This window comes from Vicugna pacos, chromosome 10, assembly GCF_048564905.1.
Source record: "Vicugna pacos chromosome 10, VicPac4, whole genome shotgun sequence".
Classification (NCBI taxonomy): Eukaryota; Metazoa; Chordata; class Mammalia; order Artiodactyla; family Camelidae; genus Vicugna; species Vicugna pacos.
In genome coordinates, this window is record NC_132996.1 from 12,105,160 (window position 1) to 12,121,579 (window position 16,420).

Sequence of the window (16,420 nt, forward strand, 5' to 3'; positions counted from 1 at the left end):
TGGGAAAGTAAGTGTGTGTCTCCTAGCACTTGCCATGAAGCTCGCGTTTTCCGTCGCCCTTCAAAGAGCAGTATTTTTCAGAGGACAGTGCTGAATCTGTGAGTAGTGACATTTATGGCAGAGGTAAGTCCCAACTGAAGCTCAATTAACTGATTTCCTAACTTTTCACTAGCTATATGAGAATGGATAGACAGACATGTGCAATGCTCTAATCACCACCAACCAGTGGTCCACAGGGTGGAAGTGCACCCACGACTCACCAGCACAGGAGTCAGGTCCTCCCTCGTGTGGCCGTGAGGCTCAGTGGTTTGCAGCACGCCTCTCAGCATTGCAGTTGAACTTGGTTTTCAGCCGTGGAACTTTGGGAAAGTTGCTTAATGTCTAAGCCTCAGTTTTTTCAACTGAAAAATAGGGTAATGTAACACCTGCCCCCTAGTGTTGTGTGTAGGATAAATGAGGTAGTATATGAATGCAATTCAATTCTTACTACTTTTAACAGAATTAACTAGACCATTGTGATGTGAGGACTCTTATTTTCTTATCTTTTCAACAGAGAAGAAAAGGTAAAGAGCAAGATTCTGGTTAAGGGGACCAAACTAAACTAAATGAACCTAGCTCTTACCATCGTACCCCCTCTTTTTAGCCCCATCTTCGCCCCATAGCCAAACGGCAGAAAAATGGAGCCTCGATGGACAATTTTTCCAAGATAATCTACAATCTGATGGCTCAGCCCTAGGACACTATATCCTCAGTGGGGCCCTCCAGGAACTGGACGGGGGAAGAAAAATGAGAGGAAGGGACTCCAGTTTAACAGCTCTGAAGAAAGGGAGGAGGCTGGAGACGATGGATGGATAGGCAGAGTGAGTGACATACAAGAGGGGCTCTCACTTGGCACCCTGACCCCACTCTATCCAGCATGCTTTATTTTTTGGTCAGGGGCCTGGGTGTTTGGCCAAAATAAAGGCAACAGCTGCTTCAGTAACTGCTGTCCTACCCGACACTACCCATCCCCAACAAGTGACTGACGTGGCCATGAAAGCCCACAAGATTCCACATTTTAAGAATTTTCTGGCGTGGAGATGTGATTTCCCATTGCCTTAATAAATGTTTCTGGAGACAGTGCAGTTTAATCTTGAGCCTACTGGTGGATTTTGAGCAAGTCGCTTAACTTCTCTCACTCTCAGTTTCTTCATTTGTAAATTGGAGATTACACGTGAAGTCTCTTCAGGGAAGTAAATGAGGTTATGTATGTGCATTTATAAGGGTCTCACCAGGAAACAGATGGCACACACTCACACAAGCTGCTAACTGAGGAGAGCTGAGGAGGGGAACTGTTTACAATGATACGGGCGGGCGGGTGTTTAGGAACACCAACAAGAAAGCATGTAGCATCCTAGGGCAGGCAGTGAGGAGGGGGAGCATTCCTGCCTCTAGGCCTCCGCCCACAACAGAAGGAGTATTTACAGGGACCCTGGGAGGGCTGCCGGACAGAAGCTGTGACTTTCACAGAGGGATACGGCCAACCTGCAGCGCCTTATTGAGGAGGGCACCAGAGAGATGAATTCCTGACCCATCTCACCTCTGTCCTATGACCTCCTCCCACTGACTCCACTGATCAAAACAAACTGGAAGCCCACTGAACATTCTACACAGGACAGCCTTCTGGGCCCAGGGCAAGGTGGGAGATGCAAGACAATTGTAGAGTGCTCTCAGGTGCGCAGTATTTTGCCCAACGCATAAACAGTATGAAGTCATAATCATCACAGCAAAGAAAAGAATACACAGACTAGGTTTCAAAGTCTAGATCCACCTTCGTAGCGTGGAGTGCAAATAATTCAAGAATTTTTCAAAAATGTTCAAAGCTTTATAAATGTAAACTTTCTGAACATTTTCAGAAATATGTTTCAGTCTGCTTATAGCCAAGAGGATTTTTCCAGTGACACTGCCTTGCATGCTCAGTGGTACATGTTCCAAGCTTAACTGTATTGCTCCGAATTTCTGGGAAAAGACACTAAGTGTGGTCAATCTGGGAGTAAACAGTAATTCTACTATTTACCAGTTCCTCAATTTGGCCTTCCTTTTTCTCTGAAGTGTTATGTTTTTCTAGGGAATCCTTAGGTCCATTAATGAAACAACAAATATTTCAATTCAGCATTTTCAATAAATGTCACACTGTGTGGAGAATCACCTTTTCCCAATCCAAATGAAAAAAAGACATAATTTATTATGACTGGTGATATAATTCTGCATATACATAATTTTAAAGCAGGATATAGCAGTAGTTGAATATATTCATATTTTAAAAATCAATTTCTTGTAGGTCAGCGGTCTTTAACAAGAAGGTTCCCTCTCATTTTGACTATAAAATTTCAAAGGACTTTGCAGAAAATCTACTTTCTTCAGGGTCTTTCCCAGCCATTCACAAGCAGATTCTGACTGCCATCTCCCCAGCCATAGAGGTAACTGACATGAAGAATGAAAAATTTGAAAATAACCTCAGAACAAGAAAACATAAGTTTAAAAAAATAATAAACTTCACATTACAGATGACTTCTTGAATATTCATCTTAGCAAAAATGAGTAACTGGCAAGGACCATGACTTTCCCTTTCTGTAAGTTTAGTGTTTGTTTTATCGCGTACTTAAAGAATCCAAGGAGACATAAAGAAAAACAAGGTCTTGACTCATTCTCCCTACAATTCCTTTTCTCAACAGGCAACCACTTCCTACACCTCTGATAATTTCATTTGGTATTTACCTCCATATTTCTAAATAATATGCTTGTGGTAGTATTAATTTTCCAGTTTTAGATACTATTTATTCTCTCTCAACCATGAAGAGTGAGAATTTAGCTCTTTTACAGAGCCTTCATATAGAATATTACTCTCCACCCCACCCACATCTCCAAAGTTGTAATATGTTCTCTGTTAAAGTCCTATTTTGTGCTTTTATTAGTAGGACTCTACATGTATTATTCACTGCCAAGGAGGATGGAGCACTGCACTTCAGTTTATCCCATCAACATTTTGTTCTTAAAGGTATCCCCTCCTGGTGCCTTCTGTCCTCCTGCCCCGATCTGGACTGCCTGCTCTCCAGGCCAGCTGCACAGCTGTGACCTGGAGCTTCCCTCTGGCATTCTCTTGGGATTCACCTCTCCTGTGTGGAATCTCTGGTTTCCTGGATCCCATGGCAATGTCTTCCTAGGTTTCCTCCTCAACTGTGATGGAGAATTCCTCCTGTGCTTTCTCAGGAGAGGAGTACAGCAAGTATGCCATTTGACCTCCTACATGTCTTAAAAATGTATTTATTTTACACTTTCATTTGACTGATAGTCTGGCTAGGTATGGGATTCCAGGGTGGATGTGTTTAAGGTGCAATGCAATGCCCCGCGGTCCTCTGGTTTTTTATGTTGCTACTGGGTAGTTAGATGTAATTCTAATTGGATGTGGTACACACACCCTGCCTTTTATTTTTTTCATCTCAAGAAACTGCTAGGATCTCCCTGTTATTTTTAGTGTTCTAAAATTTTCACAATGATATGTCTTGGCTTAAGTCTGTTTTCATTTGCTGTCTTGGGCATTCCGTGTCTATTAAGTAATTCTTCTAATTTGGAAACAGTCTTCAATTCTGAGAAATTCTGCTGTATTATTACTTTGATTTTTCTTCCTCTCTTTTATCTCTCAAGTTTCTGAATTAAGATCTTGGACCTGCTGGAAGAATCCTTAATTTTATTTTTTTCCTGTTTTCCTTTCTTTTTATCTTTTTGTTCTACTTCCCATTCCCTGAACATTCCTTTTTTTTTTAACATTCTATTCTTTTCTTATGGATGCACTTTTTTCAAAAAATTTATTTGAGACTATCACAGAATTTTTTTTTTAGCTAAACTTTTTCTACTTGCAATCTCTTTCCTCCAGGCACTGAGTTTTCAGTTAATTTTACTCTAATAAATCGGTTAAATAAAACAAACATATTGGTAATAAAAGCAAGGTTATCAGTAATGATTACTCCAACAAAGAAACTCTTAAGAGGACCAGTGCTGGTCAGCATGTTCCCTGAGTTCCTCAGTAGAATACAGAAGTCATTAAGGTGGACATTAGTTAGAAGATGGTGAGAAATTATCTCTATCTACATTGGAAACGCAAGAGAGTGAATGATCTCTGTCTACATTGAAAATGTAAGAGAGTGAAAGAGGAGTCAAAGTAGAGTGGACACCTAGGATTTGATCAGCTCAGGTTCTGTTTTTGGAAACCGTTCCCTTCTCCACACTGTTACCTACATGGTTTCATCAGTACCTACCGTGTTCATGACTCTGTTCACCCCTCGCATGACTATTATAGGATGGAATCTGATTCAAGGTGATTCAATCACAATTCTTTCCTGAGAAATTTTAAAACTGAAACCGAAAAAAAGGAACTAGTATCTTTCTGGACATCTGACTCATAAAATGTAGAAACTGAGAGTTTTGAGGAACCATGTTTCCTGCCAGGTGAACCTGAGAAGCAGAGGAGTTCAGTAGCAAAAACCTGCACAGATACACAAGCAGACGCACGGAGAAAAGCCACGACAGGAGAAAGAGCATCTCAGAGGCATCAAAATCAGCTGTTTCTGACGCCAGTGCCGTCTCTGTCCTGGGGATCTCAATATCCTCATCAAATTCCCCCTCTGTCTCAAGCTAGTTTAAGCTGGCCTCTCTCTCTATTGCAACAAAAATTCCTAACTAATACGCTGTTTATTTGATCCTTTCTATGAACTATGCAATGGACTAATGCTCTAAATACTTACCTCATTAAATCTTCACAACAAGCTATGAGGTTGGTAAAATTATTTTACACACAAAGAAACTTCTGAGATCCAACTATTGTACAAAAGGTAATGGTACCTAGATGTTCCACAGGTGTCTCAAATCAACATGTCTAAAACACAATTCTTTCTCCGTCTGAAAAATGGGGAAGGCTATTCTCACAGCCTGAACTGCTCTTCTTCCTACATACATCTGACCAACACCTTCCTACCTTGGGGTGCCAGCTCAAATGTCCTCAGAGAAGACCGTCCTGCCCGCTCAATCTAAAGTAGGTTCTCCAGTAGCACCCTGCTCCCATTTTCTTCACTGACAATTGCAATTACATAGTTCATGTTTTGTTTAGTTCTTTTTTTTAATTAATAGACTTTTTTTATTTTTTTCAGTTTCAGGTTCACAGCAGAATTGAGCAGAAAATACAGAGTTCCCACATAGCCCTCCCCACCCACACATGTATACTCCCCTACCCTCAGCATCCCTCGTCAGTGTGGCATATTTGGTGCAATTGATGAACCAACATGGACACTTTATTATCAGTCAAAGTCCATAGTTTACATTAGGGTTCACGCTTGATGTTGTACATTCTATGGGTTTTGACACATGCATAATGACATGTAGCCACCACTATAGTATCATACAGGATAAATTCATTGCCCTGAAAATCCCTTGTGCTCCATGTATTCATCCCTCCCTCTCTCCCCCCCAAACCCTTGGAAACCACCATCTTTTTATTGTTTCTGTAGCTGTGCCTTTTCCAGAATGTCACTGGGTTGGAATTGTACAGTTTGTACCCTTTTCAGGCTGGCTTCTTTCATTTAGTAATATGTCTTTTAAATTTCTTCCATGTTTTTCATGACTTGATAGATCATTTCCTTTTTTTTTAACTGCACATACATTTTTTAATTTATATATATGTATTGTTCATTGTTTCTAAGAACGTTTAGAGCTTTAGTGCTTTAAACTTACATAGTTATCAAAGGAATAAAGCCAGCCACAAAATAAGAATTAATTCAAACACATCACTTGTTTCTTCTTCTGGGATTTTGTCTTGTGCCTTGGCCTGGGAGATATTCCTTTGCTGCCTCATAGCGTCTACCTTTCTATGTGCTTGTGGCTTTGGGATTGTTGTTTTCTTATTTCTAGCATCTGCCCCTGGTGGATGAGGCTGGACTAGGGGCTTATGCAGGTTTCCTGGCAGGAGGAGCCAGTGCCTAACCACTGCTGGGTGAGGCCTGGTCCTGGACCTCTGGTGGGTGGGGCTGTGTCTAGAGGCCTTTGTGACTAGGAAGTCTGCTAATGGGTGGGGCTGTTCACACCCTGTACGATGTTTGGCGTGAGGCGTCCCTACAAGCTGTTGGGCGGGACTGGGTCTTGGTGCTAATGACCCAATCAAGATGTCAGCCTCCAGGAAAGCTCATGTAGATTAGCACTCCCAGAATGTCCACTACCAGCTTTTATGTCCCCTGGGTGAGCTGCAGCTGTCCCCCGTGTCCCCAGGGGACCCTCCAAATCCAGCAGGCAGGCCTGGCCCAGGTTCCTATGAAACCACTGCCTCTGCCCTTGGACCTGGAGCATGGGAGTGTCTGTGTACGGTTTCCAAGTGAATGGAGTCTCCATTTCCCTCAGTCCCATGGGGCTCCCAGAACCAAGCCCCGCTGGCCTTCAAATCCAGACTTCCTGGGGTCTTCTTCTATTCCCAATGCCAGGACCCGGACTGGGGAGTCTGATGTGAGGCTTAGAGCTCTCACCCCTGTGGGAGGGCCTCTGCCACTTAACTATTCTTCAGCTTGTGGGTCGCCTACCTAGGGGGTGTGGGGCCCAATTATATCGCAAGCACGCCCCTCCTATCATCGTGCTGTGGTTCCCTCTTTATAAAGTTTCCAGTTGCAGAAGACCTTTTTCGCTAGGTTCCAGTCTTTTTCTCGATGGTTGTTTAGCATTCAGTTGTGGTTTCACTGTCTGTTTAGTTCTTTTCTTTCGTGTGCTCCTATACCAGACTACGGACTCCAGTTCATACCAGCATCGTTTGCCATCACAGACCCTGCATCCAGCACAGTCCCTAGCACAAGGGGGGGTACCCCATATATGTGTTTGGGTAAATCAAAGATGTCTAAATATTTCATTTCATGTATCCATGAGGCTATATTTAACAACTTTCAATACCTATTTATTGAGTCACTAGAACATGCAGGGCACTCTGCTAGGCCTTGTTGAGACAAAGACACAAAGATACAACTTCTCTCTTGCAGGCATTGACAGCATAGCATAAGACTCAGACAGAGAAATAATTATAATACAAGAGGAGCAGTGTTAAACAGAGCTGTGAACAAAGTACAGTGGTTACAAAGAAGGAAGTAACTGAGCTATGATCCAGGAAGTTAAAGTGAGGAAAGGAAAAAAAAGGAATCTGTTTGTCAGGGTTCAAACAGATTCTTTATACTGGTTCTATTCTAACACAGCTTTCCCTTAACACCCCTTTTCAACTTGTAAGACCTGGAGCAAAAGTCACAGTGAATATCTTCTCAAGTAGTGGTATGTGAAACCATAGCTCTCCTGAATTTTGTGATTATGCCTATCACGTGGCTTATCTCCATACTGAGCCTGTCTGCCTGCCTCCACCCAGGCCTCCATCACAGTCAGACCTTTTTTCCATCCGCTCTGCCAGATCTGCTTTTCCTGATGCTGAGACTGGAGGACAATGGCTTTTGATCCCTTTTTAACACTCAAAGGATAACGTTGCTCTTTCAACACATTGATCCAAGTGTTCTCATTACAATGGGTGTTTTCTTGGACAATTACCTGTCTGATGCCTGCTTCTCTCCCACTGATCTCTAACTAGGTGCCTCACCCCAACACGGGTTAGGGACTATTCCTCAAGTTACGATCCAAGATAAGAGTTCTTTTATCTCTGTCTCCCTACATCTTTGTTACATGTCAGGAACATTTTAAAATAAAACCTTTCTTTGGTGTTTGCGTATGTATGTGTGTGGGGTTGATCTAAAGAAAAACAGAGGGTTTTGGCAAACCACTAGCAAAATCTACAAAGGATGCAACAGGAGGAAAAATAGAGCTATTATGTAATTGTGTACTTTTTAAAATCTTAGCATTTAAAATATTTATCACCATCACCATGTAGTTATATCAGTGATCCCAGAAGTTAGACATTCCCCTCACCAAAAAAACCAAACCAAAACAAAACAAAAACAAAAAGTTTTCCCTCAGAAAACCCTACTGAAATAGAACGGACAGAAATAAAAGTCGTGTCTTGTGTCCTGACTTTAAAAAACGGTAAAATGAAAAAAATAAGAGCAATTTCAAAATTAAAACATTTTCATTTCTATCCAGAAGCCTGCTTCATCCACTGATGAATATTAATCGGTACCCACCTGAGAGACGAGCTTTGCATATTGAGAGCCCCAAGTCAGGCTGCAGACAGAATTTCATCCTTGCTATTTACTACTTCACTATCCTTGGGAAGGTTACTTAGCTCTGTGTGCTTAGTTCCCACATCTGTAAAATAGAAATACATTAGTATTATCTCACCGGTTTGTCACGCGAATAAAACAAGACAATACATGTATGGCGTTTGTGAGTATTTGACCCTGCACCCATAAAATTACTCTTAACCTTTATTTCCTTTCAGCATTGCGACTAAAGTCAAGCATCTTTGAAAGGCACTGAAAAATCCTTAAAGTAAAACTATTTAACTAAATTAATGCTATTTGAGGGTACACTATATCTAAATAGAAGCAGAGAGAGACCAATAACCAAGGAGCAGTTACAACTCCAACATGGGGCAAATCCCGTCCTACTCATTAGTCTTCAGGGTGACTTATAGAACGCTAAAGACTTGCAAATTGATGGGCTCCTCAAATTTAAGTACGTGGTCAGCTTTAAAGATACCCTCTCATTCCCCTCCTCCCAGCCCCCCCCCCGCCCCCGCCAGGGAGCTATAGGCCTGGGTCTCTGCCAGCTCTACCCTCAGTTATCTCCAACACGTCCCTCCTCTCCGGTTATCCTGCCTTCTCCAGCCCGGCCTCCTCTCGTTCCCGTCTTCTACCCTGAGCGCGGCCCCTCACTGGCGGCGCCAGGGAACCCCAGGAGGGCTCCTCGCGCCCCGGCGCGTCGGCGGCGCCGGCAGCCCCACTGCGCATGCTCTCCGCCTCGCGGGCGGGGTGGGGAGCGCGAGGCCGGGCGGCGGGAGGCGGGCGCCGGGCGCGTGTGGCGTTCAGTCCCGGAGGCCTCGGCCTGACGCCGGCCACGCAGCGGCGGGAGAGCGCGCCCCGGAGCGGCGGCGTCCTGGAGACCCCGGAGAGATGGAAGCGGCGGCGCCGGCGGCGGCCGAGGCGGCTGGGCGCGAGGAGCTCGGTGGGTGCTGCGTGCGGGCGGGGGCGCCGGCCGACGTGGCGCGGGGATGCGCGTCCGCGGGATGCGCGGATGTTCCGGGCCCGCGCTCGGCCTCGGCCGAGGGGGTGGTGCGGAGGTCCCGGAGGCTGCCGACGCTGCCCCAGGCGTCCGGGTTCACGTTGCTTGTCCCTGGACAGGGAGAAGCGCCGGATAGTTTTCCTGCTGTTATTGGGGTTTCCTGGGGGTCAGGGCTTTCAGGGTTGTGGGTCTGGCACGGGTTTGAATGTAAAACCACCCAAGCAAACCTCTCCGAGACAGTGACATGAACCAAGGCTTGGAAAATCACTGACAACGGAGGCGACGTCTCACAGAAATGGACGAGTGTGTGTGTGTGTGTGTGTGTGTGTGTGTGTGTGTGTGTGTGTTGACGGGTGGCGTGTGTGTAAATGGACGGGTGTGTGTGTGTGTTGACGGGTGGCGTGCGCAGTGTGTACGCATCAAAAGCAAACCAGAGCCTGCGCTGTGACTCTCACTGGATTTTTCCTACATTGCTTTAAGGAAGTTGTCATAGTTGGGCTTTTCAAACTCCTCAGCCCCATTCGGAGTCCCTGGTGAATCCTTAATTTACCCTCTGCCACCCCAGGAGTGGCGAGCAGGACGTGCTGGTCAGACTGGACAGGAGATACCTGTAGTTGGCTCACTTGGGAAAGTTTGTTTTCCTGCTTTCCTCTGGTCTCTTATCTTCAGGACGACGCGAAATGCGAAACAGTTTATGGTTTCCGCTGTCAAAAGGAAAACAAAAGTAGGGATCAGAATAGTCATAATATTTTTCCTCCCAGTTAAATGCATTAAATTTAGGAATATTTTTAATCCAATGCTGAAGGATTAAACGGTTAAAAGAGAAGTTGAATAAAGAAATACTTTAACTAATAGGTTGACCCTTCTGTAGTAATGTGCAGGGCACTTTGCAGTTGATTTCTTGCAAGTCACAGTAATGGTAGAAATAAACGTAACTTTTTTTGAATGTTTACTGAGTGTCAAGCGTTTTAAGTGCTTTACATATGTTTTGTCTCCTTTAATCCTTCCAACAATGTGTGAGATAGGTACAGTAATTATCTCTTGTTTTTATAGATACAGTAATTTTTAGCTCATTAATGGCAGTACCCAGATACAAACCCAGGTTTATCTGACTTTTAAATTCATGAATAAACCCATCTTAGTGAGAATGTGGAGGATGTGAGTGCGTTCTCATGCATTGCTGGTCGAGCAGTATAATATGTTTATCCTTAAAAATGCACATATCCTTTGACCCAGCATTTCTACTTGTAGAAATATTTCTCAAGGAAGTAAGTCACATAACCTGTCAATAGATGTTCATTACATTATTTATGAAAGAAAAAATCTGGTGACTATCTAAATGTGCAGTTAAAGGAAATTGTTTAGGTAGATTGTGATATAGCCATATAGTCATATGCTGAATAGCCATTTAAAGTCATACAGGAAGATGTTCACCATATACATTTTTACTAACTGAAAAAGGTTTCGAAATTATTTTAATTTTTTAAAGTTATGTCTGTTCGTTAATTTAACACATATTCATTAAGCTTCTTCTATGTGCTAAGCCCTGTTTTAGGCACTTGGGATTTATTCGTGAATAATACAGATCAAAATTCCTACTCTCATGGAATTTATATTCTAGTAAGAGGAAGCAGACAATAAACAGCAAAGACAATTATCAGTTCATTTATAGTGTGTGAGGCTTAAAGTGCTACCGAAAAAAGAGCAGAATAAGGGAAGTCAGGAGTGAGGGTAGGGGCTGGGCAGTTTGTAGTATTTTGTAAATTGGTCAGAACGGACCTTTTTGAAAAGATGGGATTTAAGCAAAGACTTGAAAGAGTTGAGGGAATCATCAAGTGGATATCTGAGGAAAGACAGTTGCAGGCAGAAAGGACAGCTAGGGTAAAGACAGAAACAGTGAAGAGGCCAAGGAGAGTGAAGTAGAATAGCCAAGGAGAGTAAAGCAGAATGACCAAGGGGTGATGAGGGCAGATTATGTAGGGTCTTGGAGGTCCACGTAAGGACTGTGGCTTTTACTCTTAGAGACTGGGGAGCCAGTGCAAGGTTTCAGCAGAGGAGAGACACGATCTGACTTAAATCCTAAGAGGATCACACTGGCTGCCGTGTGAAGAGTAGACTGTAAGGGGCAAAAGTAGACACGGAAGGGTATTACAGCGGTTCAGCAAAGAGATGGACGTGTCCTTCACAGCAGTATGGTAGCAGCAGTGGGAGGGAGAGAATGATTAGACTTTGAATATATATAGAAAGTAGAACCAGAGTGATTTCCTAACAGATTAAATGAGGGGTGGAAATGGATCAGAGGAGACTGGGGGACTCCAGGGACCTGAGTGTCTAGAAGAATGAAATTGCCATCAACTGAGATGTGGTGGTGGTTTTATAATATGTCTATGGATTCTTGGATGTTACTCTCTTTAAGAGAAGGAACTTGAATTTCCTTCCTTTTGAATGTGGGCTGGATTTAGTAACTTGCTTCTAATGAACAGACTGTGGTGGAAGTGATGATGTTTGACTTCAAAGCTAGGTCCTAGAAGACATTGTGCCTTGTTCTCTCTTTTTATTTATTTATTTATTTTGGGGGGCGGTAATTAGGTTTATTTATTTATTTATTTATTTGTATGTACTGGGGATTGAACCCAGGACCTCCCACATACTAGGCATGCACTCTACCAGTGAGCTATACACCCCCCCACCCCCGGCTCTGTCTCTTTTTTGGGTCAGTCACTTGGAGGGAAGCCAGCTGCCATATTGTGAAGGTGCTCAAGCAGCCATAAGGAAGGGCCTGTGGCGCAAGGAACTGAGGCCTCCTGATGACAGCAGTAAGTTGTTACACAGTAATAAATAACCAGTACAGAAGGGTAAAGCCAAGAGGAGCGGGTTTGGTGGTGAAGATCAGGAATTCAGTTTGAGGCATGCTGAGTTTGAGACGTCAGTTAGACGTGAAAGTGCAGATTGTTGAGTGGGCAGTTATATTTATGTCTAGAGGTAGTGAGAGGTCTTGTCTGGAGATAATGAATTTGGAAGTCATCAGCATACAGATAATAATTTAAAGCCATAGGACTGAATGACAACTTACTGGAGTGAGTGTATATGTTTGTGTATACTGTATTTTTTTATACATATTTTTATCTGATGATTTTTTTTAACTTTTTTTATTGAAGTATAGTCAGTTTACAATATTGTGTCAATTTCTTGTGTACAGCATAATAGTTCAGTCCCTCATATACATATATGTATTTATTTTCATATTCTTTTTCATTATAGATTACTGCAAGGTATTCTTGCAGTGTGAATATAGTTCCCTGTGCTCTACACTAGAAACTTGTTGTTTATCTATTTTATATATTGTAGTTAGTATCCACATATTTGGAGCTCCCAATTTATCCCTTCCCAACCCTTCCCCCCAAGCCCCCTGTAACCATAAGTTTGTTTTCTACATCTGTGAGTCTGTTTCTGTTTTGTAAATAAGTTCATTTGTCTTTCTTTTAGATTTCACATACAAGTGATACTATATGGTATTTTTCTTTCTCTTTCTGGCTTACTTCACTTAGAATGATAGTCTCCAGGTACATCCATGTTGCTGCAAATGGCATTATTTTATTATTTTTTATGGCAGAGTAGTATTCCATTGTATAAATATACCATAACTTCTTTATCCAGTTATCTGTAGATGCACATTTTGGTTGTTTCCATGTCTAGACTATTGTAAATAATGCTGCTATGAACATTGGGGTGCATGTATCTTTTCAAATTAAAGTTTCCTCTGGATATATGCACAGGAGTGGGATTGCTGCATCATATGGTTAGTCTATTTTTAGTCTTTTGAGGAATCTTCATACTGTTTTCCACAATGGCCTCACCGAACTTCATTCCCACCAACAGTATAGGAGGGGTCCCTTTTCTCCACACCCTCTCCAACATTTATTGTTTGCAGATTTTTGAATGATGGCCATTCTGACTGGTGTGAGGTGATAGCTCATTGTAGTTTGATTTGTATTTCTGTGATAATTAAAGAGTATTGAGCATTTTTTTCACGTGCCTGTTGGCCATTTGTATGTCTTCATTGGAGAATTGATTGTTTAGGTCTTCTGCCCATTTTTGGATTGGGTTGTTTGTTTTTTTCTTATTAAGTTGTATGAGCTGTTTACATATTCTGGAAATTAAAAATTGTCAGTCTCATCTTTTGCAAATATTTTTTCCCATTCCATAGATTGTCTTTTTGTTTTGGTTATGGTTTCCTTTGCTGTGCAAAAGCTTATAAGTTTAACTAGGTCCTATTTGTTTATTTTTGCTCTTATTTCTATTGCCTGGGTAGACTGCCCTAGGAGAATATTGCTAAGATTTATGTCAGAGAATGTTTTGCCTATGTTTTCTTCTAAGAGGTTTATAGTGTCTTGTCTTATATTTAAGTCTTTAAGCCATTTTGAGTTTATTTTTGTGTATGGTGTGAGGAAATATTCTAACTTCATTGATTTACACGCAGCTGTCCAGTTTTCCCAATACCATTTGCTGAAGAGATTGCCTTTAATCCATTGTATATTCTTGCCTCCTTTGTCAAAGATTAATTGACCAAAAGCCTATGGGTTTATTTCTGGGCTGTCTGTTTTGTTCCATTGATCCATACGTCTGTTTTTGTACCAATACCATGCTGTTTTGATTACTGTAACTCTGTAGTATTGTCTGAAGTGTGGGAGGGTTAGTCTTCCAGCTTCATTCTTTTTCTTCAGTATTGCTTTAGCAATTCTAGGTCTTTTGTGGTTCCATGTAAATTTTAGGATTATTTGTTCTAGTTCTGTGAAAAATGCCCTGGGTAATTCGGTAGGGATCACATTAAATCTGTAGATTGCTTTGAGTAGTATGGCCATTTTAACAGTATTAATTCTTCCAATCTAAAAACTTGGGATATCTTTCCATTACTTTAAGTCATCTTTAATTTCCTTAGTGAATATAAGTCTTTCACTTCCTTGGTCAGATTTATTCCTCAGTATTTTTTCATATGCAGTTTTAAAAGGGATTGTTTCTTTACTTTCCTTTTCTGATATTTCACTGTTAGTGTAAAGAAATGCAACTGATTTCTGTATGTTAATCTTGTATCCTGCTACTTTGCCAAATTCTTTTATCAGCTCTAGTAGTTTTTGTGTGGAGCCCTTAGGGTTTTCTATGTATAGTATCACATCATCTGCATATAATGACAGTTTTACCTCTTCTCTTCCAATTTAGATCCCTTTTCTTTCTTTTTCTTGTGTAGTTGCTGTGGCTAGAACTTCCAATACTATATTGAATAGAAGTGGTGAGAATGGGCATCCTTGTCTTGTTTCAGATTTTAGCAGGAAGGCTTTCAACTTTTCACTGTTGAGTATTATGCTGGCTGTGGGTTTGTCATAAATAGCTTTTATTATGTTGAGATATATTCCCTCTATACCAACTTCGGTTGGAGTTTTTACCGTAAATGGATGTTGAATTTTATCAAATGCTTTTTCTGCATCTGTTGAGATTGTCATGTGGTTTTTGTCCTTTTCTCTTGTTGATGTGGTGTATCACATTGATTGATTTGCATATGTTGAACCATCCTTGTGTTCCTGGGATGAACCCAACTTGATCATGGTATATAGTCTTCATTATGTGTTGCTGGATTCTGTTTGCTAATATTTTGTTGAGGATTTTGCATCTATGTTCATCAATGATATTGGCCTATAGTTTTCTTCCTTGGTAGTGTCTTTGTCTGGCTTTGGTATCAGGATGGTGGTAGGTTCACAGAATGAGTTTGAGAGTATTACCTCTTCTTCAGCCTTTTGGAAGAGTTTGAAAAGGATTGATGTGAGCTCTTCTTTGATGTTTGATTGAATTCCCCAGTGAAGCCATTTGGTCCTGGACTTTGTTTGCAGGGAGGTTTTTAATTACTGATTCTGTTTCACTTCTAGTGATTGGTCTGTTCAAATGATCTATTTCTTCTTGACTTAGTTTTGGTGGACTGTGTATTTCCAGAAACTTTTCCATTTCTTCCAAGTTGTCTAATTTATTGCCATATAGTTGTTCATAGTATTCTCTTATGATTATTTTATATTTCTGTGATGTTGGTTGTAATTTTTCCATTTTCATTTATTTTATTTTTTTTAATGAGTTATAGTCAGTTTACAATGTTGTGTCAATTTCTGGCTTACAGCACAATTTTTCAGTCATAGATGAATATATGTATATTTGTTGTCATATTCTTCCATTTTCATTTCTTATTTTGTTTATTTGTGTCCTCTCTCTTTTTTTCTTAGTGAGCCTGGCCAGAGATTTGTCAATTTTGTTTACCCTTTTAAAAAACCAGCTCTTGGTTTGATTGATTTTTTCTAATTTTTTAAATCTCTATTTTATTTATTTCCTCCTTGATCTTTATTTTTCTTTCCTTCTGCTGACGTTAGGTTTTGTTTGTTCTTCTTTTTCTAATTCTTTTAGGTGTTTGGGTTTTTTTTTTTTTTTTTGAGATTGTTCTTGTTTTTTGTGGAAGGTCTGTATCTCTATGAACTTCCCTCTTAGGACTGCTTTTGTTGCATCCCATAGATTTTGTGTGGTTGTGTTTTCATTGTCATTTGTGTCAAAGTATTTTTTTAATTTCTTCTTTGATTTCATTGTTGACCTGTTTGTGTATACTCTAAAATGTTATAGTGGTAATTTCTAAGTGGCAAGGTAATTTTAATTTCAAAATTGTTGCTTATCTATATATTTCCTGATTTTCTACAATGATGAAATATTATTTAATTTTAAAAAGAATTTTAAAAATTGGGTGTCTATGTGAAAAGCACTGGTAGAGTTGTTAAGATACAGGTTTCCTTAATTTGTCTTTCCTTTATTTCATGGGTGATGGGGACCTCTGGAAGGTTTCTTGCTATGCATATTTTATCCACCTCAGAAATAAATAAAATAGTTACTATTCCTATCTTATGTAGTAGTTTACAGATTTGGGTGGCAACATTATGTTATTTTTTAAAAAAGGAATGGTTTCCATTTTCTTTTATTTTATCCATTGCCAAAATATAAATAAGTGGTTTCTTTTATTTTGCTATTCTAAAAGTAATGCAAATTTATTACTTTCTTCTTATTTTTACATTTTCCAAAGAAAGTCAGAAAAAAGTACTCATGCTCTCATTGTCTGTATATATCCTTGCTAACTTACTTTTTTTAAACTTACATTTTGATATATTTCCTTTCTTTC

At 40.7% G+C, this 16,420-nt stretch overlaps 1 protein-coding gene and 1 long non-coding RNA gene across 15 annotated transcripts in view; one reads left to right on the plus strand and one right to left on the minus strand.

Moving 5' to 3' along the window:
* LOC107033755 (uncharacterized) overlaps nucleotides 1–8,948 on the minus strand; it is an 82,528-nt gene extending 73,580 nt beyond the window's left edge. For 5 of the 13 annotated variants that reach the window (XR_012076441.1, XR_012076433.1, XR_012076431.1 and 2 more), the window contains exons 1-2: nucleotides 8,777–8,945; nucleotides 8,184–8,307 (exon numbers count right to left, since the gene is read on the minus strand). This is a non-coding gene — a long non-coding RNA (uncharacterized lncRNA). Of the gene's footprint in view, nucleotides 1–8,183; nucleotides 8,308–8,776 lie in introns of all 13 variants that reach the window. The other 8 variants (XR_012076436.1, XR_012076437.1, XR_012076440.1 and 5 more) reach the window with 4 other exon arrangements.
* A 23-nt stretch (nucleotides 8,949–8,971) lies between these two features.
* SLC36A4 (solute carrier family 36 member 4) overlaps nucleotides 8,972–16,420 on the plus strand; it is a 44,224-nt gene continuing 36,775 nt past the window's right edge. The window contains exon 1 of one of the 2 annotated variants that reach the window (XM_072969018.1): nucleotides 8,972–9,165. In XM_072969018.1, coding sequence (XP_072825119.1) covers nucleotides 9,114–9,165 — 52 coding nt within the window. In that variant the 5' untranslated portion in view covers nucleotides 8,972–9,113. The remainder of the gene's footprint in view (nucleotides 9,166–16,420) is intronic. The other variant, XM_072969017.1, reaches the window with a different exon arrangement.